We start from the raw sequence: 25,862 nt of genomic DNA on the forward strand, positions 1-25,862 counted from the left end.
AATTGATAGTTATTGATTTATTAAAAGCAACATTTACACGTTTGTAGTATGTGTCGTTATATTTCGTAAACAACTCAGTTGGTTTATTTTTAATATTGCTTGTTAATGTCATCAAAAACAATAATCAATAATTCAAAATATTGAAGAGGAGATTATTTTAAAGGTAAAGGGGGGAAGTGTCATTTATCAGAACAAATAAATTTGTATTACCATATTGATATTTAAATATCGGTTTTTGCCATTGTGTTTTAATATAAATATGTTGACATTTTTTTAGTGAAACTCAACTTCCTTGTTTAAACAATTTAATTATCTGAAAGGTTTAGAGCAGATGGATAAGGAAATCCAAAATTAAACGCAATCAAAAATAAACAATTACAATATAAGGTGATTGATTGAAGTTTTTGTATTATATAACACTATGATTTAATTTAATTTACGTAATTGCTTGCATTTGCAAATTAATAGTTTCGAAAATACTTTCGATATTACTCATTGTCATACAATGATAAACGATTTAAATAAATTAAATATCGCGCGCATTAATCTTTTATGCTGTAGCTCTTTCGAAAAACCCCGTGTTACATAAAAAATAAATCCTGAGCCAAAATAGGATAATTATTGCAAACTTGTTGGCATGTAATAAATCGTGTACAGACAACACAATAAATTATTAATAACTTATTCAGCGTTTAGACTAAAATATTAAAATTAATATATAACTTATTTAAAACGCTACATAACACAGCATAACAACATTTTTATAAATAAAAGAATAGTTTTATTTATACAGTTTACAATAGTTGCAAAGTCTAGAAATAGTAGCCTATCAGCTATGCGGGTAATTCAAATTTTAATTACAACGTTTTTGTTGGGTTCAGTTTGTAGCCAGCGCAGTGTTACTCTTACTTGTGGGGGTGACAGCGAACCGGGTGAAAGAGGTCTACCTGGGGTTCCTGGAAAGCGGGGGCCCCCTGGAGTCGTCGGAAGTCAAGGAGTTAAGGGTGAAAAGGGAGCTTCCGAAGACACAGAAGACAGTTTTTTGTTGGTAGAAAATCGTTTAAAAGAATTGGAAAAATTAAGCACAAGTAACATTTTAACAGTACTATCTTAAAGTTTTGTTAATTTAGATTTTTCTACATATAAACTCTATACTAACCTCAAGTCTAAGCCAAAAACATTTAAAATCGGGCAGCCTAGTATCAAAATTATTTTTTTAAAACAATATGTTTAACAAAAAATGTCACATGATTAATATATTGCCATAATTGTTGTATTTAGTCTTTAATTTCTGACTTAAAATAAATGCTTTACAGCATTTCTGCGAGCGCGAGATTGCCTTTCTCATTACAACGCTGGCTCCGAATCAAATGGGGTTTATGGGATATTTGCAGACAACGAAATAAAGCAAGTTTACTGTGATCAGGAAACAGATGGTGGTGGTTGGCTAGTAATTACTTCAATTCATATTACTAACATAACCTGCATTTTTAACCTTACAGTTTTTTGCAGTTGTTGTGCCATGCTTTTATTATTACAGGTTTTCCAAAACCGTTTTGACGGATCGGTAGATTTTGTTAGGAACTGGTACAACTACACACATGGATTTGGAAGTCCTACCGGAGAATACTGGTTAGGTAAAACTTATACGAGAATAAAAACAAAAGTAAAATAGCTGCTTAAGCAGTTTTTTAATGGCTGCTACTTATTTTGTAAGCATGGGTTTGATATATTGGTGTTGTGTAAATTTTGCTCTTGCTTTGGCAAAAAATTAATCAACAAACTTTATTTGTTAGGGTTAGATCTACTACATTTCATGACCAACTCGCACAAATACGAGCTTAGAATAGATTTAAAAGACTGGGACAATAATGTACGATATGCAAAATACAGGTTTGTAAAAACGTAAAATATAACACACGACTACGACTAAGCAATTTTTAAAGTACCTTGTTTTCAGCACTTTTGAAATTGGTTCAGCTGATGATCTTTACCGACTTAAAATTGGAGGATATAGTGGAAATGCAGGTTTTAAATTATTTTTAAAAATTCTAATTTTACCATTAACAGTGTTAAATAAGCCGTTTTTAACAAAAAAAACTAGAGTCGGAGTAATGACTAAAGTCTGGCATCAATGACAAGCAAAACTATATTTGCGGTCTGGCCAAAGTTATTTTATGGTCGGGCCAGAATTTATTTTCGGTCTGGTAAAAGTTATTTTGGGGTCGGGCCACAATTTATTTGCGACCTTGCCAAAGTTATTTTATAACCGTACCGAAATATTAAGAAGGTCTAACCAAACTAGGTTGTGGGTTTTGCCTAACTATATTTGCGGTCTGGCCAAAGTTATTTTGTGGTCGGGCCACAATTTATTTGGGGTCTGGCAAAAGTTATGTTGTGGTCGGGCCACAATTTATTTGCGGTCTGGCTAAAGTTATTTTGTGGTCGGGAAAGAATTTATTTGGGGTCTGGCCAAAGTTATGTTGTGGTCGGGCCACAATTTATTTGCGGTCTGGCTAAAGTTATTTTGTGGTCGGGCCACAATTTATTTGCGGTCTGGCTAAAGTTATTTTGTGGTCGGGCCACAATTTATTTGCGGTCTGGCTAAAGTTATTTTGTGGTCGGGCCACAATTTATTTGCGGTCTGGCTAAAGTTATTTTGTGGTCGGGCCACAATTTATTTGCGGTCTGGCTAAAGTTATTTTGTGGTCGGGCAAGAATTTATTTGAGGTCTGGCCAAAGTTATTTTGTGGTCGGGGAAGAATTTATTTGCGGTCTGGCCAAAGTTATTTCGTGGTCGGGCCAGAATACATTTGCGATCTGGCCAAAGTTATTTCGTGGTCAGGCCAGAATATATTTGTAGTCAATATAAAAAAGTTATTAAAAGTTATTACGATCAGGGCAACCTTTATTTTTGGTAGAGTTGAATTGTTTTATAGTCGTTCCAAAAGTTTAAGACGGTTGGCAAAAGCAATACTTGTTTTTAGCCGATTGCAGCTTCGCCTACGTACGTGTTTTTCTATATATTATGTTATGGCACCAAACGGGCTTAATAACATTTAATGCTATAAACATTAAATAAAAAGATGTATAAAATGTAATCAAGTCATGTATTTTTTTATTTATTACTTTCTTTTATTCGTAAATTTTATTTTTAAACGGGCAATACTGACTTTAAAGCGCTTTGAAGCGAGTTGAAATGGGCTCACTCTACCAGGGTTAAGGATTAGTGCTAAATTTTGTAACAAAAAGAAAAAATTATTTATTTTAACGAAACCAAATAGTGTGTAGATGTATAAAGTCCATGTGAAAAAAAAATTTAGCCACCTTAACAATATTTACAATCCCAGGATACGAAGCGAAGCTTTCAACCTTTTTACGTTTTTTATCGGCTAATAATTGGGTGTTTTTAAATTTGTAGCTAGTGTTTATTGTATTTCGTACACATTTTATTATTTTACATGTAAAGTTACAATACTGACAAAAAAGGCTTAGAAAAAATAAAGGTTGAAAAAGTGCTAAGAAAACAAAAGATTACGAAAATAAAAATGCCTACCAACAGGTTTTTAAAAAAAAATAGTTTGTTTAATTCACACCTATTTGATTCTGGCTTCTAAAAGTCTGTTATAAAAACGCTATTGCAAAGTGCGAAATAGCTCATGTTAAATAATTACTTTGACCTATTTTTAATTTTGTAGAAATTTAGTGCTTGAAAAAAGTTAAATTGCGTTTGGGTTTCTGTTTATGAGCCATAAAAACTTAGACAATATTACGTTATTTTGTTTAAGCATAATTTTAAAAGGTCCTAATTTAAAAAAAACAATTTACATCGTTTAACGAATAAAAAACGAGAATAATATTTTAACAGTTAACCTTTAAAACTTAATATTGTGTAAATTTGATTTAGTTTGTTTCATCTATGCAATTTTATTGTGAAAATTGAAAGAAATTGTAAATGTCTTGGTGTAAACTTTTAAGTGTGGGTATTTTAATTTTGTGTGTATGTTGTTTGTTTTATTTTTCACTATTTGTTTTTTTAAATTCAAGTTTTATTCTTTTTTTAAAACTTGTATTAGAGTCTTCTTTAAAATATTTTATATTAGAGTCTTTTTTAAAATACACTTTAAAATATTATCTTAATTGCAAAAAAACTTTATAGATACAAATAAAATGCACTTAAACTTAAATATACTCAGCTGCAGCGCACAAAAAAAATTACTATTGTCAGTAGTCAATATGTTTTAAAATTAAAACTTGTAACTTGAGCAAGACTGTCTAAACGGTTTGGCTAAGATGTAAGACCGTAATTTACATTTGGCAAAGCAAATTTAGCATGACAAAAAACATTTCAACCAGTCAGTAATAATATTTAGTTACGGTAATAAAAAAACTTAGGCTGTTTGGCCGTGCAGTGAATATAGTTCGCCAGTCGTCACAAACATAAAATAACTTTGGAAAGACCGCCAAAGTAGTTTGACCAGACCACAAAATAGCTTTGGCCAGAAAGCAAATAAATTCTGGCCCGACCATAAAAGTAGATTGGCCGTTTGGTTTCGTTAAAATAAATATTTTTTCTTTTTGTTACAAAATTTAGCACTAATCCTTAACCCTGGTAGAGTGAGCCCATTTTCCAACTCGCTTCAAAGCGCTTTAAAGTCAGTATTGCCCGTTTAAAAATTTACGAATAAAAGAAAGTAATAAATAAAAAAATACATGACTTGATTACATTTTATACATCTTTTTATCTAATGTTTATTGCATTAAATGTTATTAAACCCGTTTGGTGCCATAACATAATATATAGAAAAACACGTACGTAGGCGAAGCTGCAATCGGCTAAAAACAAGTATTGCTTTTGCTAACCGTCTCAAACTTTTGGAACGACTATAAAACAATTTAACTCTACCGAAAATAAAGGTTGCCCTGACCGTAATAACTTTTAATAACTTTTTTATATTGACTACAAATATATTCTGGCCCGACCACGAAATAACTTTGGCCAGATCGCAAATGTATTCTGGCCCGACCACGACATAACTTTTGCCAGACCGCAAATAAATTCTGGCCCGACCATAAAGGTAGTTTTTCCCGACCACAAAATAACTTTGGCCAGACGGCAAATAAATTCTGGCCCGACCATAAAGGTAGTTTGGCCCGACCACAAAATAACTTTTGCCAGACGGCATATAAATTCTGGCCCGACCATAAAGGTAGTTTGGCCCGACCACAAAATAACTTTTGCCAGACGGAAAATAAATTCTGGCCCGACCATAAAGGTAGTTTGGCCCGACCACAAAATAACTTTTTCCAGACGGCAAATAAATTCTGGCCCGACCATAAAGGTAGTTTGGCCCGACCATAAAATAACTTTGGCCAGACGGAAAATAAATTCTGGCCCGACCATAAAGGTAGTTTGGCCCGACCACAAAATAACTTTGGCCAGACGGAAAATAAATTCTGGCCCGACCATAAAGGTAGTTTGGCCCGACCACAAAATAACTTTGGCCAGACGCAAAATAAATTCTGGCCCGACCATAAAATAACTTTGGCCCGACAATGAAAAAAATTTGTGCGCGCAACTTGCCAATTTTTTATCATAACCTCTGTTGAAAAACTATCTTGTATAAACACAGGTGATGCGATGGCCCATCACAACAAAAAAGCATTTACGACTATAGATAACGATAACGACGAAACAGATGGCAATTGTGCACGTAACGGGGCATGGTGGTACGTTGCCTGTTACGATTCAAACCTAAATGGATGGTACCTAACCGGAAGAGGAGATACAATTCAAGCAACAAGCTGGGGAGGTTGGAGAGGTCATTTGTACTCTCTGAAGGAAACCAAGATGATGATTCGGCCAACATAAGGGCATTACTGGCAACTGTACAAATTTGTTGGCTAAGTAGTCGTGATAACATGTACATAGATTATTTCGGTGTTTTTAACACTTTACATGATAAAAAAGAACGAATACCCCTTGTAAAATGTTGAATTAAAAATTTTAACTGACTATAAACTAATTGTTTTGTTTATTTACTGAAAAACTAATGTATTAAATATACTCCAAGCATCTTTTTCAGTATTTTTGTATAGTTTTAAATAAATATCTTGACCCATTTACAAACACAAATAAACAAGCAATTATCGTTTAAAGAAGAATGTCGAATTTGACTTTTTTCGGGACCTTGTTGACAACAACTCTTCCGTCATAACTTAAAGATGCAAAAGACCATGGATCAGCAGAGCTCCATTCCACGGCATAAACACTATCCTCGTGTTCCTCATAAACACCAATAAGACCATCTTTCGGGATCTGGGAAAAATTTTAACAAAAAAAGGGGTCGTAGAAAGAAATTTTTTAGTTTAGTGAGTGCCTGTAGGTAATTTTGTTTACTTACCACAGTTAATTTAGTCCAGCGGATGTGTTTGAATTTAAGTTGAATTTAGCAAACATGCCATATATAACCAGTATTTTCGAACTGGTATAGTTAAAACAATGGTTATGTTCTAAAAGGTATCTTAAGTTAAGTAGAATCAATGGTATACCCACCTCTTTAATATCCTCTTCTCCACTTTCTATGTCTTCGTCATCGTCAATTAAATGACCAAACGGCTCCGACGAAATTGAAGTTTTGTTGTACAAGACAACTCTGCTATCACTTCCACAACTTAGCACCAACTGGTCATGAAATGGGTTGAAGCGAGCTGCCCAAACCCAGTGAGAATGTTCATCCTTGATCACTGAAATCGGGGCAGTTGGTTCTCTTACATCCCAGAACTTGACCATACAATCATCACCACATGTAACAAGGTGGTATTGCTTGTTCGGGTTAAAGTCAAGATCTCGAACCAGTTGGCCGTGAATGTTTTCCATTTTAAAAGTTTCTGCATTGGTCCTGACGTCCCAACCTATCACATGTTGGCCTGTGGCTATCGCAAACTGCTTTGCACCGTGATGAGGGTTCCACTTTCCGTTTGTAATTGAACAGGGGATACCTTTCTTACCTGGCATTTTAAAACTGTTGACCGCAGCCACAGAATTATCAGAAATATCCCAAAGTTCGATGACTCCTTCACTAAGAGTCATGACCTTCGGGTCATCCTCTATAGGCTTCCACAGTGCATGGGTAATTTGTGTATTTTCCTTATTAATAATTTCACCCACCTCTTGTATAAATACATTACTTTGTTGTTCATCATTTGCAGAAAAATCTTTATCGGAATTATCGCCAGTTGGCAATTTCCACAACTTACAGCCAGTGTGAATAGCTCCATCAGAATATTTGCTGTAGCAGGTGGAAAAAATTGCAGGGTCATGAAAACTTGAGGAAATGTGCCAAACCTGTAATAATTGATGAATAGAGTTAATTTATTATTAGTCAGTTTAACAATTTGTTTAGAAAATACATGCAACATTGATTTAAAAAAAAACAATTTTACAAAACCCCCAAAAAGTACAATATCTGAATTGATATTTGTATTAAACTTATATGCATTGCTTTTAATGTTTTTAAATAAACTTGTAACTGATGTACACATATAAAAAAGATTAGTGTATGGTGCAATACAAATTTTAAATAAAAGTAAAAAAAAATAAGGTTTCTGCTTTGTTTAACTAACCTCACCAGGCGAATGTGAATAAACAGTTTTTTCAAGTTGGTTGTTCTCGTCATCGAATTCGATCAAGTGAATTTGGTTTTCCTGTCGTAGTGACTGTGTCGCAACGAGAAACCTCGTAACATTTGTTTCTGCCACTTGAGGGCACAAACACCGTGCGGAGAGCTCAACTCCGTAAATAAGTGGTGCATCTTCTATATCCATCTTTAGTTAAGAAGTTTTGGATCGGGTTTTTGTGCGTAGGGTAACTTGTCCCCAATAAGTTCCTTAAATTGGTTTCTTTCAGCCAATCCTGGCATGGAAGGCCTAATACCCTGATCCAAACGCTTCCTTTTGACGTCACCCCAAAACTTTTTACAGCCCCGATATTCGGAAAAAGGCCCGATGCAATATTGTCGATCCCCGTTGTGTCGGGATAAACAATCTAGTGATTTTTTGTATTCTTCAAGACAAGGATTTATTTCGGGATCCACCAATTTTTTAACTCGTTGATTCATGATTTTTTAAATACATTCTAAAGCAACATTATTTACTTAAACCTGAAAATTTAAAATGGTTGCATGAAAATGGTAAATTTAAAAAAACTTTTAACAGTTATAATTAACAAAATGTATATTAAAGCATTGTGTATTGTCAGGAAATAACACTTAAATTGTTAAAATAATTTTGTATCTTGGCACTATATAAACAATACTACATACAAAAAGTAGCAAAAAAATGTTGTTAGTACTATACTCGTTTTAACTATTAAAATATGCCACAATAAAACTTTTGCTATTAATCTTTATAATTTTTACATGAAAACAACAAATTTACATATTTGTATGTTTTTGCTCCCATCATCTTAACACAGTTTTGAACATTATGAATAATAATTGCACATACAATAAAATACCAGTACAATATCAGCAACAAACTGAAGAAAAATTATTTAAGCGCAACGACAACTAGAAAAAAACTGAATAATATTAAGATATTGAAAGAAATTTATTAAGATTTAACAATTGCTAAGATGATATCAATCAACCTAATCAAACTGTACATATTGTAATTTATAAAACCCATTTTAAGTAAGTTTACAAAAATTTATAGTATTGGTGAGCTAGAATCAATATTTAGAAAGAAAAAAAATAAACATGCAAGAAGAATAAAGTGCCGCTTGAATGCAATTTAATGAACTACAGTAGAGAAAAAAAAAAAGTAGAGAAAAAAAATATAACAAACAAATGCATAAAATTTGTTGAACAAATATTGAAAAATTAAAGAGTTCAAGGAAATGTATTAGATCTTGATTTGTGAAAGCTGGTGTGGGCAAGAAGATGTTCTGGTATTTGGGCCCCAATTCTAGAATAATATCGATTTCGAATCACATAGGCTGGCACAGGTTTACGAGGTTCATAGGCCGAAGTGTGTGCATCATTTATGGCACAACTTTCAACCACTGAATCACTGTCCTCCTTCTTTGCTTTTAATTCTCTTTCCTTTGCGGAGAGATTTAAATCACTGGCACGAATATAATCGACAAAATAAAGTAACAAGCTTGCAATCAGAGCAATACTGACGCAAGCACAAAAGAATACTTCTAACATAAAGTAACCATCAGAATCTAATATAGTACCAGCTAGAATAGAAACCACTGCAAGACCAAGATTTTGCACTGACTGCATGACACCATATGCTGTAGCAAGTTGATGCTCAGGAACGAGGAAAGCAACTAAAGGCCACAATGCACATGCCAATAACGAATATGAGACTCCCATAATTGACATTGCCACCCATGGATTTAAGAATGTAAATGCTAATAACCCGTGAGATAACAAAGTTGTCACAACAGCTACTATGACCCATAACACATTTTTACCAAGTCTATCAACCATAAATCCAAGAACCGGGGAACAGGGGGCTGACAAAATGTAAACAATGCTGTTTACAGCACTTGCACTGGCAGGTGAAAAGTTAAACTTTTCCTGAAAAAATATTTTGCCAAGTCCAATAAAAGGGAACACAGCGACGTAATAGCCAACACAAATAATAAAAACAAGCCATAATTGTAAAGAAAAATGTCTTACATCTGTTATCTTGACAACTTCTCCAGTGTCTTTCTTTTTCCTTTCTGTCAAGCGTTCTGCTCGCTTATCCAAGGAAGCCAAAAAAAGAGCACAAGCTAGTGAAAAAACGCAAGTCCCTGCAGCAATAAACAACGATATTCCTAAAGTGTGTGTGGGGCTAACTGTTTTAACCAAATCATACACAGGCTCCATTAAGTTCATGTTAACAGTGCTACCAATACGAGCCATACTAAGTTGAAGACCAAACACCAAGTTTAATTCCTTTTCCTTGAACCATAAAACGGCGTAAGTATTTTGAGCGACAGCTAGCGATTCTCCTCCGATGCCAAAAACAAAGCGTCCCGCATCCATTAACCAAACTTCCTCCAACAAAGCACCGAGCGCAAATATAAGTTGACCAACAAGGACAAACAAACTGAAAATTATACTTCCGAGTCTAACCCCTAAGACCCTATCTAGTAAAAATCCACCAAAAAAGCACAAGATAACATTTGGCCAAGAATACCAAGCATACAGTTGCATGAATGTTGACTCGTTTATGTCCAAATCATTTTTTATTTGTACATGCAAGGCTGCTGGATTGTCATAACAGAAATAACTCCCAAAACTTAGAAAACACATCAAGGTTAAAACAACGATTCGATGAGATAAACTTGTTGGGTCAGTTATATTTCCACAAAATTCAGAACAACTTACTCTTTTCTGTGGTCCTTCTTCATCCTCTTTATCATGATGCTTGATAAGAGGTTCCGATTCTTCCTTTCCATCATCCATTTTTCACAGTTGGTTTTATTAATCCAGATTAGATAATTAAGTCTGTGGATATAGAATTTTGTTTAAAAAGGGTCTTTGAATCTTAAAGTAATTCTTGGTTTAAAATTTTCCACTAACAAGCTAAAAAATTAACATAAATCGACAGACCATGGGCTCGATACAATATCAAAATATAGATATCCTGGATATAGTTAATAGATGATCTGCAAATATCTAAATTCAGTTAAAGGATCTATAGTTAGTATTAAAATACTACCTAACAATTATATTTTAAATCACACTAAAAATACATTCTTTTTAAAAGTACCTGTTCCTCAAATTTTACTGTTTTACAGCAAGATAAATGCTTGCCGAGCGATTTTGTTGTTTGTTGTTCACTGGTCATGAGTTCACATTGTAAAAATTTTACGACGTAGTAAAATCAACCGTGACAAATAAATTTTATTAGAATTTTCATTTTATTTATTTTATTACCAAAACTTCATAAAGAGTTAATTAAGTTTTCTAACCCAGCAATAATCAATTATTATTTTAGATTTTTTTTTAAATTACGTTAAAAAAGTTTCGCATGATGAAATGTGCGGTCAAGAACAGAATGTAAACATTACAATGATGACGTCATTGCCGAGATTTTGTAAAGCAATGACAAACTAAACTTATGTAAAAACTTGTGTTCTTCGTGTTTTTGTGATGTTACGTATTTCAAAGTACATTTTAGGATGTACTGTTGGGGGAAGTGTATCAGGATATGCTTTAGATTATAATAATGTAATCGATTTATCAAAATATCATTTTCCATTTACGCGAGAAATACGAACTGGCTGTAAAACGGCTTCTATTATTCTTGATTACAAGTATTCATTGTACAATTTAAATCCTAGTTCTAAAGAATATGAAATTGAAAAGTCCAAGGCTCATTCCAGATCTGCGACAAAAATATTTGAGTTATGTTGGCGAAATCGTGCAGCATACCTTAAAGTTGGACAACTACTGGGCTCAATGGATTATTTATTGCCATATGAATACACACAACAACTGAAGGTATTGCACAGTAATGCCCCTCAAAGCAGTTTTGAGGAAATCAAGTGTGTTTTAAAAGAAGATCTAAATATAAAAGACATTGCCGAAGTGTTTTCCGAATTTGATGAAAAACCTATTGGCACAGCATCTCTAGCGCAAGTATACAAGGCCAAGTTAAAAAATGATGATTCTACTGTTGCTGTTAAAGTGCAACATTACAGCGTTCGAGCTTTAGCAGATCATGACATGGATGTAATGGAAAGGTCACTCAAGTGGGTCAAATATTTGTTTCCAGATTTTAATTTGATGTGGCTGAGTGATGAGACCAGGAGAAATTTACCACTGGAATTGGATTTCAGACACGAAGCTAAAAACTGTGCAGAAGCAACTGAAAACTTAAAATCTTTTGACTGGGTTAAACTGCCTAAAATATATTGGAATTACTGCACGGAGCGTGTTTTAGTTATGGAGTTTTTTTCAGGGGGCCAGGTTGACGATGCAGGTTATCTTAAAGAACACTCAATTGATTTTAGTCATGTTTCAAAATTATTAGGAAAATTGTTTAGTGAAATGATTTTTGTTCATGGGTTTGTGCATTCTGATCCACATCCTGGGAATGTTTTAGTGCGATGGAAACAACAAGACACCAACAACTCAACTTTTTCTCAAAAAATTAAATCCTTGTTTTACAATACTAAATCACTAGAGCTAGTTTTATTAGACCATGGACTGTACCGTCGTTTATCAGAAGATTTCAGGTTTCACTATGCAAGTTTATGGCAGTCTATAATCAACACAGATGTTAAAGGTATGGAAATACATGGAAGAGCAATAGGTGGGGGTGATATGTTTCCATTACTTGCCACTATTGTTTCTGGAAGAGCATGGAAGGTTGTTGGTGAAACTGGAATAGTAAACACAGATTTTACCAAAAATGAGGATACCGCCATTAGGGATGGAGCTGGTAGATTACTACCTGATATTTCCCAAGTCCTTGCCAATGTTTCTAGTGAAATGTTGCTTGTTTTAAAAGCAAATGACCACCTTAGAGGCTTGGAGTTCTCCTATGGTGTAAGAGGCCATGCTTCGGGTTTTTTGAATATGTCAAGATGTTGTTTACGGGCATTACATGACCTACAATTAAGAAAGGAGTCAGGTATTGGGAGTTCGATTAAGTTCAAGTATCAACTCTACTTCGGTTTAATGAAAATCACCTTGTATGAATGGTTTTTATGGTTACAAGTTTTATTAGGAAAAAGAAAAGCAAGTGTAGCCGTGCCGACAAAAAATTTAAGAAACATTTCTGAAAAAGATTTAACAAAAGATGCAGTTGTATCGGAACCATATGACGAAGAGGCAGAAAGAGTTTTTGTTTTAAATATACGTTCCAAAATTCAGCAACTTTAAATGTTTACTTTTATTTTAATTGTTTCAGTTAGGTAATATTTATATTTATTGTTCTTATGTGTTTTTTCTCAACTTCTGTACAATCTGTTTTTAATGTTAATTTATTTATTTGTGACAAATAAAACTAACTATTATGTCTAGTAAAATTTTAACTTCAAGTCAGTATATATATATTTACCATTAGCTTATTAAAAACACAAACATTTAAAGCCATATTTAAAAAGAATTCAATACAAAATGTAGACCTTAAACAAAATATATCTGCCACAATTCAATTTTAAACAAATAAAAAAATTAATCTACGTAGGTAGAAAATTTGTTGCATATTTAGTCGAAAGTTACACTAAACAATAATTTTCAATGGCAAAGCGTGTGCATGAAAATAATATTAATAAAAATATTTCGAACTTATAAAACAGTTGTGCTACTTGCCACTGTAGTACGCAGCTTAACACCGCTATGCCGCACAGCAGAGTGGCGCAGCGGAAGCGTGCTGGGCCCATAACCCAGAGGTCGATGGATCGAAACCATCCTCTGCTACTTGCGCTGTAATCGTATAGTGGTTAGTACTTCACGTTGTGGCCGTGACAACCCAGGTTCGAATCCTGGTTACAGCACATTTTTTTTCTATAATATTTTAGTAGGTTTGAGCTTTTGGCCGAAACAACTTAGGTTAGAATCCTGGTTACAGCATATTTTTAACAATCTTTACATTTTTAAATATTTGCGCTACTTGCCATTGGCTGCAAGGGACTTTACCCTTGAATATCTCATAGCAGAGTGGCGCAGCGGAAGCGTGCTGGGCCCATAACCCAGAGGTCGATAAATCGAAACCATCCTCTGCTACTTTCGCTGTAATCGTATAGTGGTTAGTACTTCACGTTGTGGCCGTGACAACCCAGGTTCGAATCCTGGTTACAGCACATTTTTTTCTACATCTAACATTTTAGAAAGTTGGCGATTTCACCCGCTCGCTGAAGTTGGTCATTTTTTACTTTTGATTGTAGTAGGGTGAGTTTTTATTATCAAGCTGGGCTTAAATTCAGGAGTTTATCTATCTCAACCATTTGCGCTACTGAAGCTGTAATCGTATAGTAAATAATTAACTTTTGGGCCATGAAAACCCAAGTTAGAATCCTGTTTACATCCAATTCCATCCACAATCTATCTCATTTTAAATGTTCGCGCTACTTGTCGCGAGTTGACTTGGGCTTTTACTCTTTCATATTTCACAGCAGAGTGGCGCAGCGGAAGCGTGCTGGGCCCATAACCCAGAGGTCGATGGATCGAAACCATCCTCTGCTACTTTCGCTGTAATCGTATAGTGGTTAGTACTTCACGTTGTGGCCGTGACAACCCAGGTTCGAATCCTGGTTACAGCAAATTTTTTTCTACATCTAACATTTTAGAAAGTTGGCGATTTTACCCGCTCGCTGAAGTTGGTTATTTTTTACTTTTGATTGTAGTAGGGTGAGTTTTTATTATCAAGCTGGGGTTAAATTCAGGAGCTTACATATCTCAACCATTTGCGCTACTAAAGCTGTAATCGTATAGTAAATAATTAACTTTTGGGCCATGAAACCACAAGTTAGAATCCTGTTTACATCCCATTTCATCTACAATCTATCTCATTTTGAATGTTCGCGCTACTTGCCGCGTGCTGACGTGGGCTCTTACTCTTGAATGGATCATATCAGAGTGACGCAGCGGAAGCGTGCTGGGCCATTAACCCAGAGGTCGATGGATCGAAACCATACTCTGCTGCTCGCGCTGTAATCGTATAGTGGTTAGTACTTCACGTTGTGGCCGTGACAACCCAGGTTCGAATCCTGGTTACAGCATTTTTTTTCCGTACACGAGTTTTTTAAATAGGCCTATCTTGCATTAATTTGTGGCCTTCACAATCCAGGTTTGAATACCGGTTAGCAAATTTTATCTACATTTTATCTCATTTTGAATGTTCGCACCACTTGCCGCGTGCTGCAGAGGGCTCTTACTCTTTCATATTTCTCAGCAGAGTGGCGCAGCGGAAGCGTGCTGCGCCCATAACCCAGAGGTCGATGGATCGAAACCATCCTCTGCTACTTGCGCTGTAATCGTATATTGGTTAGTACTTCACGTTGTGGCCGTGACAACCCAGGTTCGAATCCTGGTTACAGCACATTTTTTTCTACATCTAACATTTTAGCAAGTTGGCGATTTCACCCGCTCGCTGAAGTTGGTCATTTTTTACTTTTGATTGTAGTAGGGTGAGTTTTTATTATCAAGCTGGGCTTAAATTCAGGAGTTTATCTATCTCAACCAATTGCGCTACTAAAGCTGTAATCGTAGAGTAAATAATTAACTTTTGGGCCATGAAAACCCAAGTTAGAATCCTGTTTACATCCAATTTCATCTACAATCTATCTCATTTTGAATGTTCGCGCTACTTGCCGCGTGCTGACGTGGGCTCTTACTCTTGAGTTGATATTAGCAGAGTGGCGCAGCGGAAGCGTGCTGGGCCCATAACCCAGAGGTCGAAGGATCGAAACCATCCTCTGCTGCTCGCGCTGTAATCGTATATTGGTTAGTACTTCACGTTGTGGCCGTGACAACCCAGGTTCGAATCCTGGTTACAGCATTTTTTTTCCGTACATGAGTTTTTTAAATAGGCCTATCTTGCATTAATTTGTGGCCTTCACAATCCAGGTTTGAATACCGGTTAGCAAATTTTATCTACATTTTATCTCATTTTGAATGTTCGCGCCACTTGCCGCGTGCTGCAGAGGGCTCTTACTCTTTCATATTTCACAGCAGAGTGGCGCAGCGGAAGCGTGCTGGGCCCATAACCCAGAGGTCGATGGATCGAAACCATCCTATGCTACTCACGCTGTAATCGTATAGTGGTTAGTACTTCACGTTGTGGCCGTGACAACCCAGGTTCGAATCCTGGTTACAGCACATTTTTTTTCTATAATATTTTAGTAGGTTTGAGCTTTTGGCCGAAATAACTGAGGTTAGAATCCTGGTTACAGCAATTTTTTAAGAATATTTTCATTTTTAAATATTTGCGCTACTTGCCGTTTGCTGCAAGGGACTTTTCCCTTGAATATGTCATAGCAGAGTGGCGCAGCGGAAGCGTGCTGGGCCCATAACGCAGAGGTTGATTGATCGAAACCATCCTCTGCTACTCACGCTGAATCATATAGTGGTTAGTACTTCACGTTGTGGCCGTGACAACCCAGGTTCGAATCCTGGTTATAGCATTTTTTTTCCGTACATGAGTTTTTTAAATAGGGCTATCTTGCATTAATTTGTGGCCTTAACAATCCAGGTTTGAATACCGGTTACCAAATTTTATCTACATTTTATCTCATTTTGAATGTTCGCACCACTTGCCGCGTGCTGCAAAGGGCTCTTATTCTTTCATATTTCACAGCAGAGTGGCGCAGCGGAAGCGTGCTGGGTCCATAACCCATAGGTCGATGGATCGAAACCATTCTCTGCTACTTTCGCTGTAATCGTATAGTGGTTAGTACTTCACGTTGTGGCCGTGACAACCAAGGTTCGAATCCTGGTTACAGCACATTTTTTTCTACATCTAACATTTTAGCAAATTGGCGATTTTACCCGCTCGCTGAAGTTGGTTATTTTTTACATTTGATTGTAGTAGGATAAGTTTTTATTATCAAGCTGGGCTTAAATTCAGGAGTTTATCTATTTCAACCATTTGCGCTACTGAAGCTGTAATCGTATAGTAAATAATTAACTTTTGGGCCATGAAAACCAAAGTTAGAATCCTGTTTACATCCAATTTCATCCACAATCTATCTCATTTTAAATGTTCGCGCTACTTGCCGCGTGCTGACGTGGGTTCTTACTCTTGAATGGATCATAGCAGAGTGGCGCAGCGGAAGCGTGCTGCGCCCATAACCCAGAGGTCGATGGATCGAAACCATTCTCTGCTACCATCGCTGTAATCGTATAGTGGTTAGTACTTCACGTTGTGGCCGTGACAACCCAGGTTCGAATCCTGGTTACAGCATACTTTTTTCTATAATATTTTAGAAGGTTTGAGCTTTTGGCTGAAACAACTTAGGTTAGAATCCTGGTTACAGCATATTTTTTAACAATCTTTTCATTTTTAAATATTTGCGCTAATTGCCGTTTGCTGCAAGGGACTTTACCATTGAATATCTCATAGCAGAGTGGCGCAGCGCAAGCGTGCTAGCCCCATAACCCAGAGGTCGTTGGATCGAAACCATCCTCTGCTGCTTGCGCTGTAATCGTATAGTGGTTAGTACTTCACGTTGTGGCCGTGACAACCCAGGTTCGAATCCTGGTTACAGCATTTTTTCCGTACATGACTTTTTTAAATGTCTTTATAGTTATCCTGATTAGTTTGTGACCTTAACAACCCAGGTTCGAATCCTGGTTACAGCATTTTTTTTCCGTACATGACTTTTTTAAATAGACCTATCTTGCATTAATTTGTGGCCTTCACAATCCAGGTTTGAATACCGGTTACCAAATTTTATCTACATTTTATCTCATTTTGAATGTTCGCGCCACTTGCCGCGTGCTGCAGAGGGCTCTTACTCTTTCATATTTTAAAGAAGAGTGGCGCAGCGGAAGCGTGCTGGGCCCATAACCCAGAGGTCGATGGTTCGAATCTATCCTCTGCTACTTGCGATGTAATCGTATAGTGGTTATTACTTCACGTTGTGGCCGTGACAACCCAGGTTCGAATCCTGGTTACAGCACATTTTTTTTCTATAATATTTTAGTAGGTATGAGCTTTTGGCCGAAACAACTTAGGTTAGAATCCTGGTTACAGCATATTTTTAACAATCAATAAAAATCAAATACTTGTTGCGAGTTGACTTGGGCTCTTACTCTTTCATATTTCACAGCAGAGTGGCGCAGCGGAAGCGTGCTGGGCCCATAACCCAGAGGTCGATGGATCGAAACCATCCTCTGCTACTTTCGCTGTAATCGTATAGTGGTTGGTACTTCACGTTGTGGCCGTGACAATCCAGGTTCGAATCCTGGTTACAGCAAATATTTTTCTACATCTAACATTTTAGAAAGTTGGCGATTTTACCCGCTCGCTGAAGTTGGTTATTTTTTACTTTTGATTGTAGTAGGGTGAGTTTTTATTATCAAGCTGGGGTTAAATTCAGGGGCTTAAATATCTCAACCATTTGCGCTACTAAAGCTGTAATCGTATAGTAAATAATTAACTTTTGGGCCATGAAACCCCAAGTTAGAATCCTGTTTACATCCCATTTCATCTACAATCTATCTCATTTTGAATGTTCGCGCTACTTGCCGCGTGCTAACGTGGGCTCTTACTCTTGAATGGATCATATCAGAGTGACGCAGCGGAAGCGTGCTGGTCCCATAACCCAGAGGTCGATGGATCGAAACCATCCTCTGCTACTTTCGCTGTAATCGTATAGTGGTTAGTACTTCACGTTGTGGCCGTGACAACCCAGGTTCGAATCCTGGTTACAGCATTTTTTTCCGTACATGAGTTTTTTAAATAGGCCTATCTTGCATTAATTTGTGGCCTTCACAATCCAGGTTTGAATACCGGTTAGCAAATTTTATCTACATTTTATCTCATTTTGAATGTTCGCGCCACTTGCCGCGTGCTGCAGAGGGCTCTTACTCTTTCATATTTCACAGCAGAGTGGCGCAGCGGAAGCGTGCTGGGCCCATAACCCAGAGGTCGATGGATCGAAACCATCCTCTGCTACTTTCGCTGTAATCGTATAGTGGTTAGTACTTCACGTTGTGGCCGTGACAACCCAGGTTCGAATCCTGTTTACAGCAAATATTTTTCTACATCTAACATTTTAGAAAGTTGGCAATTTTACCCGCTCGCTGGAGTTGGTCATTTTTTACTATTGATTGTAGTAGGGTGAGTTTTTATTATCAAGCTGGGCTTAAATTCAGGAGTTTATCTATCTTAACAATTTGCGCTACTAAAGCTGTAATCGTATAGTAAATAATTAACTTTTGGGCCATGAAAACCCAAGTTAGAATTCTGTTTACATCCAATTTCATCTACAATCTACCTCATTTTGAATGTTCGCGCTACTTGCCGCGTGATGACGTGGGCTCTTACTCTTCAATGGGTCATAGCAGAGTGGCGCAGCGGAATCGTGCTGGGCTCATAACCCAGAGGTCGACGGATCGAAACCATTCTCTGCTACTTGCGCTGTAATCTTATAGTGGTTAGTACTTTACGTTGTGGCCGTGACAACCCAGGTTCGAATCCTGGTTACAGCATTTTTTTCTATAATATTTTAGAAGGTTTGAGCTTTTGGCCGAAACAACTCAGGTTCGAATCCTGGTTACAGCATATTTTTTAACAATTTTTTCATTTTTAAATATTTGCGCTAATTGCCGTTTGCTGCAAGGGACTTTACCCTTGAATATCTCATAGCAGAGTTGCGCAGCGGAAGCGTGCTGGGCCCATAACCCAGAGGTGGATGGATCGAAACCATCCTCTGCTACTTTTGCTGTAATCGTATAGTGCTTAGTACTTCACGTTGTGGCCGTGACAACCCAGGTTCGAATCCTGGTTACAGCACATTTTTTTTCTATAATATTTTAGTAGGTTTGAGCTTTTGGCCGAAACAACTTAGGTTAGAATCCTGGTTACAGCATATTTTTAACAATCTTTACATTTTTAAATATTTGCGCTACTTGCCATTGGCTGCAAGGGACTTTACCCTTGAATATCTCATAGCAGAGTGGCGCAGCGGAAGCGTGCTGGGCCCATAACCCAGAGGTCGATAAATCGAAACCATCCTCTGCTACTTTCGCTGTAATCGTATAGTGGTTAGTACTTCACGTTGTGGCCGTAACAACCCAGGTTCGAATCCTGGTTACAGCACATTTTTTTCTACATCTAACATTTTAGAAAGTTGGCGATTTCACCCGCTCGCTGAAGTTGGTCATTTTTTACTTTTGATTGTAGTAGGGTGAGTTTTTATTATCAAGCTGGGCTTAAATTCAGGAGTTTATCTATCTCAACCATTTGCGCTACTGAAGCTGTAATCGTATAGTAAATAATTAACTTTTGGGCCATGAAAACCCAAGTTAGAATCCTGTTTACATCCAATTTCATCCACAATCTATCTCATTTTGAATGTTCGCGCTACTTGCCGCGTGCTGACGTGGGCTCTTACTCTTGAGTTGATATTAGCAGAGTGGCGCAGCGGAAGCGTGCTGGGCCCATAACCCAGAGGTCGAAGGATCGAAACCATCCTCTGCTGCTCGCGCTGTAATCGTATATTGGTTAGTACTTCACGTTGTGGCCGTGACAACCCAGGTTCGAATCCTGGTTACAGCATTTTTTTTCCGTACATGAGTTTTTTAAATAGGCCTATCTTGCATTAATTTGTGGCCTTCACAATCCAGGTTTGAATACCGGTTAGCAAATTTTATCTACATTTTATCTCATTTTGAATGTTCGCGCCACTTGCCGCGTGCTGCAGAGGGCTCTTACTCTTTCATATTTCACAGCAGAGTGGCGCAGCGGAAGCGTGCTGGGCCTATAACCCAGAGGTCGATGGATCGAAACCATCCTATGCTACTCACGCTGTAATCGTATAGTGGTTAGTACTTCACGTTGTGGCCGTGACAACCCAGGTTCGAATCCTGGTTACAGCACATTTTTTTTCTATAATATTTTAGTAGGTTTGAGCTTTTGGCCGAAATAACTGAGGTTAGAATCCTGGTTACAGCAATTTTTTAAGAATATTTTCATTTTTAAATATTTGCGCTACTTGCCGTTTGCTGCAAGGGACTTTTCCCTTGAATATGTCATAGCAGAGTGGCGCAGCGGTAGCGTGCTGGGCCCATAACGCAGAGGTTGATGGATCGAAACCATCCTCTGCTACTCACGCTGAATCATATAGTGGTTAGTACTTCACGTTGTGGCCGTGACAACCCAGGTTCGAATCCTGGTTATAGCATTTTTTTTCCGTACATGAGTTTTTTAAATAGGGCTATCTTGCATTAATTTGTGGCCTTAACAATCCAGGTTTGAATACCGGTTACCAAATTTTATCTACATTTTATCTCATTTTGAATGTTCGCACCACTTGCCGCGTGCTGCAAAGGGCTCTTATTCTTTCATATTTCACAGCAGAGTGGCGCAGCGGAAGCGTGCTGGGTCCATAACCCATAGGTCGATGGATCGAAACCATTCTCTGCTACTTTCGCTGTAATCGTATAGTGGTTAGTACTTCACGTTGTGGCCGTGACAACCAAGGTTCGAATCCTGGTTACAGCACATTTTTTTCTACATCTAACATTTTAGCAAATTGGCGATTTTACCCGCTCGCTGAAGTTGGTTATTTTTTACATTTGATTGTAGTAGGATAAGTTTTTATTATCAAGCTGGGCTTAAATTCAGGAGTTTATCTATTTCAACCATTTGCGCTACTGAAGCTGTAATCGTATAGTAAATAATTAACTTTTGGGCCATGAAAACCCAAGTTAGAATCCTGTTTACATCCAATTTCATCCACAATCTATCTCATTTTAAATGTTCGCGCTACTTGCCGCGTGCTGACGTGGGTTCTTACTCTTGAATGGATCATAGCAGAGTGGCGCAGCGGAAGCGTGCTGGTCCCATAACCCAGAGGTCGATGGATCGAAACCATCCTCTGCTACTTTCGCTGTAATCGTATAGTGGTTAGTACTTCACGTTGTGGCCGTGACAACCCAGGTTCGAATCCTGGTTACAGCATTTTTTTCCGTACATGAGTTTTTTAAATAGGCCTATCTTGCATTAATTTGTGGCCTTCACAATCCAGGTTTGAATACCGGTTAGCAAATTTTATCTACATTTTATCTCATTATGAATGTTCGCGCCACTTGCCGCGTGCTGCAGAGGGCTCTTACTCTTTCATATTTCACAGCAGAGTGGCGCAGCGGAAGCGTGCTGGGCCCATAACCCAGAGGTCGATGGATCGAAACCATCCTCTGCTACTTTCGCTGTAATCGTATAGTGGTTAGTACTTCACGTTGTGGCCGTGACAACCCAGGTTCGAATCCTGTTTACAGCAAATATTTTTCTACATCTAACATTTTAGAAAGTTGGCAATTTTACCCGCTCGCTGGAGTTGGTCATTTTTTACTATTGATTGTAGTAGGGTGAGTTTTTATTATCAAGCTGGGCTTAAATTCAGGAGTTTATCTATCTTAACAATTTGCGCTACTAAAGCTGTAATCGTATAGTAAATAATTAACTTTTGGGCCATGAAAACCCAAGTTAGAATCCTGTTTACATCCAATTTCATCTACAATCTACCTCATTTTGAATGTTCGCGCTACTTGCCGCGTGATGACGTGGGCTCTTACTCTTCAATGGGTCATAGCAGAGTGGCGCAGCGGAATCGTGCTGGGCTCATAACCCAGAGGTCGACGGATCGAAACCATTCTCTGCTACTTGCGCTGTAATCGTTTAGTGGTTAGTACTTTACGTTGTGGCCGTGACAACCCAGGTTCGAATCCTGGTTACAGCATTTTTTTCTATAATATTTTAGAAGGTTTGAGCTTTTGGCCGAAACAACTCAGGTTCGAATCCTGGTTACAGCATATTTTTTAACAATTTTTTCATTTTTAAATATTTGCGCTAATTGCCGTTTGCTGCAAGGGACTTTACCCTTGAATATCTCATAGCAGAGTTGCGCAGCGGAAGCGTGCTGGGCCCATAACCCAGAGGTGGATGGATCGAAACCATCCTCTGCTACTTTTGCTGTAATCGTATAGTGCTTAGTACTTCACGTTGTGGCCGTGACAACCCAGGTTCGAATCCTGGTTACAGCACATTTTTTTTCTATAATATTTTAGTAGGTTTGAGCTTTTGGCCGAAATAACTCAGGTTAGAATTCTGGTTACAGCATATTTTTTAACAATATTTTCATTTTTAAATATTTGCGCTACTTGCCGTTTGCTGCAAGGGACTTTACCCTTGAATATGTCATAGCAGAGTGGCGCAGCGGAAGCGTGCTGGGCCCATAACTCAGAGGTCGATGGATCGAAACCATCCTCTGCTACTCACGCTGAATCGTATAGTGGTTAGTACTTCACGTTGTGGCCGTGACAACCCAGGTTCGAATCCTAGTTACAGCAATTTTTCCGTACATTATCTTGCATTAATTTGTGGCCTTCACAATCCAGGTTTGAAAACCGGTTACCAAATTTTATCTACATTTTATCTCATTTTGAATGTTCGCGCCACTTGCCGCGTGCTGCAAAGGGCTCTTATTCTTTCATATTTCATAGCAGAGTGGCGCAGCGGAAGCGTGCTGGGCCCATAACCCAGAGGTGGATGGATCGAAACCATCCTCTGCTACTTTCGCTGTAATCGTATAGTGGTTAGTACTACACGTTGTGGCCGTGACAACCAAGGTTCGAATCCTGGTTACAGCACATTTTTTTCTACATCTAACATTTTAGAAAGTTGGCGATTTTACCCGCTCGCTGAAGTTGGTTATTTTTTACTTTTGATTGTAGTAGGGTGAGTTTTTATTATCAAGCTGGGGTTAAATTCAGGGGCTTAAATATCTCAACCATTTGCGCTACTAAAGCTGTAATCGTATAGTAAATAATTAACTTTTGGGCCATGAAACCCCAAGTTAGAATCCTGTTTACATCCCATTTCATCTACAATCTATCTCATTTTGAATTTTCGCGCTACTTGCCGCGTGCTGACGTGGGCTCTTACTCTTGATTGGATCATATCAGAGTGACGCAGCGGAAGCGTGCTGGTCCCATAACCCAGAGGTCGATGGATCGAAACCATCCTCTGCTACTTTCGCTGTAATCGTATAGTGGTTAGTACTTCACGTTGTGGCCGTGACAACCCAGGTTCGAATCCTGGTTACAGCATTTTTTTCCGTACATGAGTTTTTTAAATAGGCCTATCTTGCATTAATTTGTGGCCTTCACAATCCAGGTTTGAATACCGGTTAGCAAATTTTATCTACATTTTATCTCATTTTGAATGTTCGCGCCACTTGCCGCGTGCTGCAGAGGGCTCTTACTCTTTCATATTTCACAGCAGAGTGGCGCAGCGGAAGCGTGCTGGGCCCATAACCCAGAGGTCGATGGATCGAAACCATCCTCTGCTACTTTCGCTGTAATCGTATAGTGGTTAGTACTTCACGTTGTGGCCGTGACAACCCAGGTTCGAATCCTGTTTACAGCAAATATTTTTCTACATCTAACATTTTAGAAAGTTGGCAATTTTACCCGCTCGCTGGAGTTGGTCATTTTTTACTATTGATTGTAGTAGGGTGAGTTTTTATTATCAAGCTGGGCTTAAATTCAGGAGTTTATCTATCTTAACAATTTGCGCTACTAAAGCTGTAATCGTATAGTAAATAATTAACTTTTGGGCCATGAAAACCCAAGTTAGAATCCTGTTTACATCCAATTTCATCTACAATCTACCTCATTTTGAATGTTCGCGCTACTTGCCGCGTGATGACGTGGGCTCTTATTCTTCAATGGGTCATAGCAGAGTGGCGCAGCGGAATCGTGCTGGGCTCATAACCCAGAGGTCGACGGATCGAAACCATTCTCTGCTACTTGCGCTGTAATCGTATAGTGGTTAGTACTTTACGTTGTGGCCGTGACAACCCAGGTTCGAATCCTGGTTACAGCATTTTTTTCTATAATATTTTAGAAGGTTTGAGCTTTTGGCCGAAACAACTCAGGTTCGAATCCTGGTTACAGCATGTTTTTTAACAATCTTTTCATTTTTAAATATTTGCGCTAATTGCCTTTTGCTGCAAGGGACTTTACCCTTGAATATCTCATAGCAGAGTTGCGCAGCGGAAGCGTGCTGGGCCCATAACCCAGAGGTGGATGGATCGAAACCATCCTCTGCTACTTTTGCTGTAATCGTATAGTGCTTAGTACTTCACGTTGTGGCCGTGACAACCCAGGTTCGAATCCTGGTTACAGCACATTTTTTTTCTATAATATTTTAGTAGGTTTGAGCTTTTGGCCGAAATAACTCAGGTTAGAATTTTGGTTACAGCATATTTTTTAACAATATTTTCATTTTTAAATATTTGCGCTACTTGCCGTTTGCTGCAAGGGACTTTACCCTTGAATATGTCATAGCAGAGTAGCGCAGCGGAAGCGTGCTGGGCCCATAACTTAGAGGTCGATGGATCGAAACCATCCTCTGCTACTCACGCTGAATCGTATAGTGGTTAGTACTTCACGTTGTGGCCGTGACAACCCAGGTTCGAATCCTAGTTACAGCAATTTTTCCGTACATTATCTTGCATTAATTTGTGGCCTTCACAATCCAGGTTTGAAAACCGGTTACCAAATTTTATCTACATTTTATCTCATTTTGAATGTTCGCGCCACTTGCCGCGTGCTGCAAAGGGCTCTTATTCTATCATATTTCATAGCAGAGTGGCGCAGCGGAAGCGTGCTGGGCCCATAACCCAGAGGTCGATGGATCGAAACCATCCTCTGCTACTTTCGCTGTAATCGTATATAGGTTAGTACTACACGTTGTGGCCGTGACAACCCAGGTTCGAATCCTGGTTACAGCACATTTTTTTCTACATCTAACATTTTAGAAAGTTGGCGATTTTACACGCTCGCTGAAGTTGGTTATTTTTTACTTTTGATTGTAGTAGGATAAGTTTTTATTATCAAGCTGGGCTTAAATTCATGAGTTTATCAATCTCAACCATTTGTGCTACTAAAGCTGTAATCGTATAGTAAATAATTAACTTTTGGGCCATGAAAACCTAAATTAGAAATCCTTTTTACATCCAATTTCATCTACAATCTATCTCATTTTGAATGTTCGCGCTACTTGCCGTGTGCTGAAATGGGCTCTTACTCTTGAATGCATCATAGCAGAGTGGCGCAGCGAAAGCGTGCTGGGCCCATAACCCAGAGGTGGATGGATCGAAACCATCCTCTGCTACT

General features: G+C 37.9%; 4 protein-coding genes and 15 non-coding genes across 21 annotated transcripts; 17 read left to right on the plus strand and 2 right to left on the minus strand.

Moving 5' to 3' along the window:
• The first annotated feature begins 835 nt into the window (after positions 1–835).
• LOC145745106 (microfibril-associated glycoprotein 4-like) lies at positions 836–6,147 on the plus strand. The gene is made up of 6 exons (XM_082563138.1): positions 836–1,088; positions 1,317–1,450; positions 1,541–1,637; positions 1,797–1,893; positions 1,961–2,028; positions 5,634–6,147. Exons 1-6 carry the CDS (start codon positions 836–838, stop codon positions 5,870–5,872), a joined length of 888 nt encoding a protein of 295 aa, XP_082419264.1. The 3' UTR covers positions 5,873–6,147.
• LOC145764035 (EARP-interacting protein homolog) lies at positions 6,001–7,967 on the minus strand. Its single transcript, XM_082575604.1, has 3 exons — positions 7,627–7,967; positions 6,557–7,348; positions 6,001–6,319 (listed from the first exon to the last, which is right to left on the minus strand). Exons 1-3 carry the CDS (start codon positions 7,825–7,827, stop codon positions 6,155–6,157), a joined length of 1,158 nt encoding a protein of 385 aa, XP_082431730.1. The 5' UTR covers positions 7,828–7,967; the 3' UTR covers positions 6,001–6,154.
• A 201-nt stretch (positions 7,968–8,168) lies between these two features.
• LOC145764034 (lysosomal dipeptide transporter MFSD1-like) lies at positions 8,169–10,860 on the minus strand. 3 transcript variants are annotated; one of them, XM_082575603.1, is made up of 4 exons: positions 10,774–10,846; positions 10,614–10,679; positions 10,389–10,508; positions 8,169–10,299 (listed from the first exon to the last, which is right to left on the minus strand). In XM_082575603.1, exons 3-4 carry the CDS (start codon positions 10,460–10,462, stop codon positions 8,892–8,894), a joined length of 1,482 nt encoding a protein of 493 aa, XP_082431729.1. In that variant the 5' UTR covers positions 10,463–10,508; positions 10,614–10,679; positions 10,774–10,846; the 3' UTR covers positions 8,169–8,891. The 3 variants fall into 3 exon arrangements, with proteins under 3 accessions (XP_082431729.1, XP_082431728.1, XP_082431727.1); XM_082575602.1 differs by having other exon boundaries at positions 8,169–10,508; positions 10,774–10,847; XM_082575601.1 differs by lacking the exon at positions 10,614–10,679 and having other exon boundaries at positions 8,169–10,508; positions 10,774–10,860.
• Positions 10,861–11,083: 223 nt separating this feature from the next.
• On the plus strand, positions 11,084–12,966 carry LOC145749557 (aarF domain-containing protein kinase 1-like). Its single transcript, XM_082565356.1, has one exon. The coding sequence runs from the start codon at positions 11,157–11,159 to the stop codon at positions 12,891–12,893; it is 1,737 nt and encodes a 578-aa protein (XP_082421482.1). The 5' UTR covers positions 11,084–11,156; the 3' UTR covers positions 12,894–12,966.
• Positions 12,967–13,438: 472 nt separating this feature from the next.
• Positions 13,439–13,510, plus strand: Trnah-gug (transfer RNA histidin (anticodon GUG)). Its single transcript has one exon. It is a non-coding gene; the product is annotated as a tRNA-His (tRNA).
• Positions 13,511–13,744: 234 nt separating this feature from the next.
• Trnah-gug (transfer RNA histidin (anticodon GUG)) lies at positions 13,745–13,816 on the plus strand. The gene has a single exon. It is a non-coding gene; the product is annotated as a tRNA-His (tRNA).
• A 387-nt stretch (positions 13,817–14,203) lies between these two features.
• Positions 14,204–14,275, plus strand: Trnah-gug (transfer RNA histidin (anticodon GUG)). The gene has a single exon. It is a non-coding gene; the product is annotated as a tRNA-His (tRNA).
• A 387-nt stretch (positions 14,276–14,662) lies between these two features.
• On the plus strand, positions 14,663–14,734 carry Trnah-gug (transfer RNA histidin (anticodon GUG)). Its single transcript has one exon. It is a non-coding gene; the product is annotated as a tRNA-His (tRNA).
• A 1,027-nt stretch (positions 14,735–15,761) lies between these two features.
• On the plus strand, positions 15,762–15,833 carry Trnah-gug (transfer RNA histidin (anticodon GUG)). Its single transcript has one exon. It is a non-coding gene; the product is annotated as a tRNA-His (tRNA).
• A 1,012-nt stretch (positions 15,834–16,845) lies between these two features.
• Trnah-gug (transfer RNA histidin (anticodon GUG)) lies at positions 16,846–16,917 on the plus strand. The gene has a single exon. It is a non-coding gene; the product is annotated as a tRNA-His (tRNA).
• Positions 16,918–17,151: 234 nt separating this feature from the next.
• Trnah-gug (transfer RNA histidin (anticodon GUG)) lies at positions 17,152–17,223 on the plus strand. Its single transcript has one exon. It is a non-coding gene; the product is annotated as a tRNA-His (tRNA).
• Positions 17,224–18,319: 1,096 nt separating this feature from the next.
• Positions 18,320–18,391, plus strand: Trnah-gug (transfer RNA histidin (anticodon GUG)). Its single transcript has one exon. It is a non-coding gene; the product is annotated as a tRNA-His (tRNA).
• A 170-nt stretch (positions 18,392–18,561) lies between these two features.
• Trnam-cau (transfer RNA methionine (anticodon CAU)) lies at positions 18,562–18,633 on the plus strand. The gene has a single exon. It is a non-coding gene; the product is annotated as a tRNA-Met (tRNA).
• A 1,853-nt stretch (positions 18,634–20,486) lies between these two features.
• Positions 20,487–20,558, plus strand: Trnah-gug (transfer RNA histidin (anticodon GUG)). The gene has a single exon. It is a non-coding gene; the product is annotated as a tRNA-His (tRNA).
• Positions 20,559–21,570: 1,012 nt separating this feature from the next.
• On the plus strand, positions 21,571–21,642 carry Trnah-gug (transfer RNA histidin (anticodon GUG)). The gene has a single exon. It is a non-coding gene; the product is annotated as a tRNA-His (tRNA).
• Positions 21,643–21,812: 170 nt separating this feature from the next.
• Trnam-cau (transfer RNA methionine (anticodon CAU)) lies at positions 21,813–21,884 on the plus strand. The gene has a single exon. It is a non-coding gene; the product is annotated as a tRNA-Met (tRNA).
• Positions 21,885–23,717: 1,833 nt separating this feature from the next.
• Positions 23,718–23,789, plus strand: Trnah-gug (transfer RNA histidin (anticodon GUG)). Its single transcript has one exon. It is a non-coding gene; the product is annotated as a tRNA-His (tRNA).
• Positions 23,790–23,959: 170 nt separating this feature from the next.
• On the plus strand, positions 23,960–24,031 carry Trnam-cau (transfer RNA methionine (anticodon CAU)). Its single transcript has one exon. It is a non-coding gene; the product is annotated as a tRNA-Met (tRNA).
• A 1,297-nt stretch (positions 24,032–25,328) lies between these two features.
• On the plus strand, positions 25,329–25,400 carry Trnam-cau (transfer RNA methionine (anticodon CAU)). The gene has a single exon. It is a non-coding gene; the product is annotated as a tRNA-Met (tRNA).
• Positions 25,401–25,862: the final 462 nt, after the last annotated feature.

This window comes from Corella eumyota, chromosome 1 (assembly GCF_963082875.1).
Source record: "Corella eumyota chromosome 1, kaCorEumy4.1, whole genome shotgun sequence".
Lineage (NCBI taxonomy): Eukaryota > Metazoa > Chordata > Ascidiacea > Phlebobranchia > Corellidae > Corella > Corella eumyota.